Source organism: Gavialis gangeticus, unplaced genomic scaffold (genome assembly GCF_001723915.1).
Source record: "Gavialis gangeticus isolate Ggan-Ray unplaced genomic scaffold, GavGan_comp1, whole genome shotgun sequence".
Classification (NCBI taxonomy): Eukaryota; Metazoa; Chordata; order Crocodylia; family Gavialidae; genus Gavialis; species Gavialis gangeticus.
In genome coordinates, this window is record NW_017728994.1 from 78,247,312 (window position 1) to 78,252,533 (window position 5,222).

At 41.0% G+C, this 5,222-nt stretch overlaps 1 protein-coding gene across 1 annotated transcript in view; it reads left to right on the forward strand.

Annotated features, from left to right (window-relative positions):
• Positions 1-5,222, forward strand: part of INPP5A (inositol polyphosphate-5-phosphatase A) — a 524,426-nt gene that overhangs the window by 136,951 nt on the left and 382,253 nt on the right. Inside the window, exon 2 of the mRNA XM_019503024.1 lies at positions 2,509-2,550. Coding sequence (XP_019358569.1) covers positions 2,509-2,550 — 42 coding nt within the window. The remainder of the gene's footprint in view (positions 1-2,508; positions 2,551-5,222) is intronic.

Genomic DNA, 5,222 nt, shown 5'->3' on the forward strand with positions numbered 1-5,222 from the left:
CCCCCTCCCCCCCCCCCCCCAAACATAGCTGTCCAAAATTGGTGTGCATGTCTTAAGTAGAGAAGCATGGAGATGTGGTGCAATGGCTGTTGTGATTCTCTTCCTGCAGGGCATGGGGAGGGAGGGGCAGAGTTCAGTATTCAGGATTAGAGCTACAGCATTAACCCTTTCACAGCCACTGCTGAATTGGCAGCAGCTTAGCACTGTGAGAAACTTGACACTAGCTTTTGTTGACAGTACAGAATGTACACTGCCTGTGGTCAGGACTAGACCATGACTCTGGAAAAATCTTTTTTCCATCATTCTCCCTTCCCAAACAGGTGTGTTTTTCTTTTGTTTTTTTTTTTAATTTGGGGATGCGTGGTATGCAAAAAAATATGGGATGTACTTGCCTGATCCACTGATGGCTATTAGTAGGCAATATGCACTAACATCAATGTGTCATTTATAGAGTAATCATACTTTTAGATATAATGTATTCACTCTTAGCTTCTGATTTTGGAGTTCTCAAGTTTTTACTTTTTGTGAGCTTTTGTTAAGCTGAAAAGTGTCAGTAAACGTTTATGACTGCTGGCTGAAGTTTTTCCAAATCTTGGAAATTTTTTTCCCCCCAATTTTTTGAAATAAAAAAATGTTATTAACAGTCATCTGAAAGAGTATGCAAGGGTTTTTTTTTCCATACAACTACTAAAAATAATCCTAGCTTTAGACCAGGTATAGGTATTTTTAAAGCATGAACAAATACTTTAGTCAGAACTTTTTCAGTGCAGTTTTAAAAAATATTTTAGTGCTTTTAAAGCCTGTGGGCCTTCTCCTTTCTGATTTTTCTTTGCTAGTGGGATTTTATAAGAGGAATGGCAGACTAGGATCTTTATCTGTGGTTGTCAGCTTACAGTCAGGAAAAGGCTGTATTTTCCCTAAAGTTGAACTTGAAAATATGACATTGTTTTTGTGTGCAGGCTTGACTTATAATTGGAACAATATGATAACTTTATTTAGCTGTTTGAAAACTTGTTTTGTGATCGAACATAGCAGGACCTGAATAATGGTGCCTTTTTATTTGAAAAAAACCACTATAAGGTTTGTATTATTCCTCTCAAAGCATAGAGCACATACTGTAGTCTTGGGTTTTTATTTCACTAACCTGTATGCTGCATGCCATATGTTGTCACTTGTTACTAATAAAATGATCAGGGATCATTTGCTTTGTTTGCCAGAATGTAGAGTAGTGCAAGAAATATCCCTGGTCAAGGCCAGTCTGGATACAGGACACAGGTAGTTGTACATTTGTGAGGATTGGTCAACTGTATACATAGTCATGTCTAGAGACTACATGTTTCTGAAAGCGGTTAGATTTAAAGGATAATCTAGAAATTCTCATTTCTTTTTTTTCTTTCTGTTTCTAGCAGTATTTTGCTGTTTCTTAGATCTTTGTAGTTCTTAAAATAAGAAGCAAAATTAACACACACACAAAAAAAAGCTTTCAATCTGAAAACCAGTCACAGTCTACAAATCTTTTTACTTTTGGAGACTGTTTACCTTCTACAAGTTTATCCTTGGCAGGAGTTCCAATAAAATTTAACACAGAAAGTCAATACTTATTCTGTGGGGCACGTGTGAGAGTTCCTAAAAAATAACTCCTCAGCTTGTCAAGCTATTGAATTTGAAGCTATGATAACACATGTTTAGATTTTAGGTTATGACAATTCATGTGAAGTTTTTGAAACATACAAATTTAGAAAGTATATTAGTGCAGATTGAGTTTTCTCAATATTTCCAGTTTCTATGTCTGCTTTATGGTGTCATACATGAAATAGTTGACTGGCTGTAGTCAACCAATCAACTTTTTTATGCATGACAACAGAAAGCAGACAGAGAAACTGGAAATACCAATGAGAGAACTCAGTCTGCACTAATATAATTTATAAACTTGTATGTTTCAATCCCTCCGTCCCCAACAAACTTCACATAAATTGTCATAACCTAAACTCTAAATATTTGTGATCATGGCTTCTAATTCAAAAGACTGACATGCCGAGTTCCGTTTTTAGCACTGATACACATGCGCACACATGCAAAGTCAACCAGTCTTGTCAGTCAGTCAGTCAGTCAGTCAACCAGGATTTAACTGGCCATGCCATTATTGGGCACTTCGCAACCATTTTCAAACTGGACAGGATCACTTCACCTCAAACCTATATAAGATGGCTGAAACAATAGGCTAAAACTTCATGTGCTAAATAAAATGAAATGGCTTTTGGGTATTTTTATTGTATTGACACAGAACGGCCAATGTTTCTTTCACCTTGTCTATTCTATGGGTGTGAATTTGACAAGACAGAGTATTAAACTGAAAGGGTAGTTCTGAGTGAGAGGATAATTTGTGTTCTCTTTTAGTATGAAAGGAAACTCTCTGTTTGAATATATTAAAGGAAACAATGAGAACCCGATTTTTTTTTTTCAATTGAGCTATACCTCACTGATTACTTTTCATATTTTGTTTTTCAGCCAGAAAATTTACAGAAGAACTGGCTTCGGGAATTTTACCAGGTACGGTAAGAAAATACTCCATAAAGTTCTAAAATGTATATTTCTTTAGTTCATCATTTTTAGGCAAAGATTGCTTGTTTTGCCAAATTGATAGCTAAACTGATCTTAGCTATTTTGTGATGAGGGTAGGGAGGCATGTTTTTACTGAGGCAGATCCCAAGCTCAGGTGTTTATCTCTGCTAGCAAGCATAAAATAATTATGAATCTTCCTAAGTTTCTAACAAATGTGTACAAAAGTTTGGAGTATTCACCCTTATCAAGGCTCAGTTACCACACTCTAAATAAACATTACAATGTATTACAACAGGGGTTGTCAACTGGGGGTATGCAGAAAGGGGCTAGGGGATACGCGTGGGCAGGCGTGGATGGAGTGCCACCACCCAGTGCTGCCGCTACCTCCCAGGAGCTAGGGGAGGGGGTGGAGGAGGGCAGCAACTTCCCTCTGTGGGCTGCACGGGCACCACCTGGGTAGCTGGATGTGGTGGGGAGGGGGAGTTTGCACACAGCAGTGGTGGCTGCCATCCACCACCCCATGCTGCTGCCGCCGCCCACAATCCTCCCCCACTCTGCATCTGACTGCTGCCCCCCCAACTCTGCCAGAAGGGGTACACTCCTTAAAAAAGGTTGAAAACCCCTGTATTACAAAATAATTTCTTTTGGCATTAGCTCAGTTCAAAAATATTGTCTTTTAAGCTTTGAGAGGGGGGATTTTATTAGCATGGAAAGAAAAAAAATCTCTAAAATATTGGATACAAGTATAGGTTTACACTTGTATTGGCCAATGAAGTCTTATAATTTTAGCATGAAAGAACAGATTGTCTACAGGTCTGACTTTTTAGCTTCTCTCCCCTTTGAAGTTTAACAGATTTTGTGAGGGCCAAAATTTCAAAGCTATCTTTCTTTTACAATAGAAAAAAGGTCCCACCCCAGCTGGAGATGACCATTCTTGCTGGCAGGAGCATGAAGCAGAGCTTTACAACTGGCTTAGTTATGAAAGAAGATTGAAGGAGCTGAGTTAAGATTATGGAGGAGATGCAGAAAGGGGAGTTCGGGCTGTCCAGTAAGAGGGCGTGATATGTGGAGTTATGCTTACTGTCCCTAAATTTCAGACCTAAATGGAAAGTGTTTAGTATTTTCCATGTTTGCTGGTTGCTTGGGGCTAGGAAGGGTTTTTTCTCCCCCTTTCCTGTTGTCACAGGTGGCAAGGTTTGGTTTTTTTGGGGTTTTTTTCCTCAACTTCCTAGGAAGCACTGAGTGTTGGTTGCAGTCAGTGCTGGGGATTTTGACTGGGGTGTGCCAGTGCTCCTGCTGGGACCAAAATCCAGAGATTTCTGGCTAAATGGTCTTTCCCCTCTGCTCAGGTTCAGACAGATCACCACATCAGGAATTAGGAAAGAATTTTACCGAATGGTCAGATTGGAACTGACTATGGGTTTTTTTTTGCCTTCCTCTGTCGAGGGGGACATGGCTCTCTCTGTTTTATTTCTTGACCATATTTTACCAAACCCTTCTAGCACCAGGATACTAACCACCCGTGTCCCCTTGCTTTACCTGTGGCAAGTTAAGGTGCTAAACCTTGTAGTTGTCTTTGGAAATGTACTTTCTATGAGTTGGATTCACTAGACTAGGAAAGCTTCCCATATTATGTTTATTTGAATTGGAGTAGAGTTATAGGAAAGTAGGGGAGGAAGAGATGTCACAAGGTCATCTAGTCCAGGCCCCTGCTCAAGGCATGATCATTCCTGACTAAACCATTCTAGCTTGTCCAACCTGTTCTTGGGATGGCGATTCCACAGCTTCTTGAGTCTGTTCCAGTACTTGACTACCCTCATGGGTAGAAAGTTCCTCCTGATCTCCAACCTAAATTTCTTTTTCTCCTAGTGACAAAATTCTTCCTAATATCTAACCTAAACTTCCCTTGCTGCAACTTCAGACTGTTGCTCCTTGTTTTGTCATCTGCCACCACTGAGAACATTTTATCTCCATTCTCTTTTGAACCCCCCTTTAGGTAGTTGAAGGCTGCTATTAAATCTCCCCTCAGTTTCCTCTTCTCTAAACTAGATAAGCCCAGTTCCCTCAGTCTTTCTTCATAAGTCTTGTCCTCCAGCGCCCTCATCATTTTTTGTCACCCTCCTCGGGACTTTCTCCAATTTGTCTACATCCTTTCTGTAGTTGGGGTGGGGGCGGAGGGAGGGGAGAGTAAAAGCTGAACACAGTACTCCAGATGTGGCCTTACAAGTGCTGACTAGAGAAGAATAATCACTGCCCTTGACCTACTGGCAGCACACCTGCCAATGCAGCCCAGTATGCTGTTTAGCCTTCTTGGCATCAAGGGCACACTGTTGGCTAATAGTCATATGATTCTCCACTGTAACCCCCAGGTCCCTTTCTGCAGAGCTGCTGCCCAGTCAGTCAGCCCCCAGCCTGTACTGGTGCATGGGATCGTTCCATCCTAGATCAGGGGCAGGCGATTATTTTGGATGGAGGGCCGCGTACTGAACTTTGGCAAGCCATCGAGGGCCACATGACAGGCAGCTCTGGGCAGACAAATATTAATTTTCTAAATTTTTTAGGGGCCCCATAGGCCGGATAGAATGGCCTGGTGGGCTACATCTGGCCCATGGGCCGCATTTTGTCCACCCAGTCCTAGATTGTTCTGAAGACTGTTATGT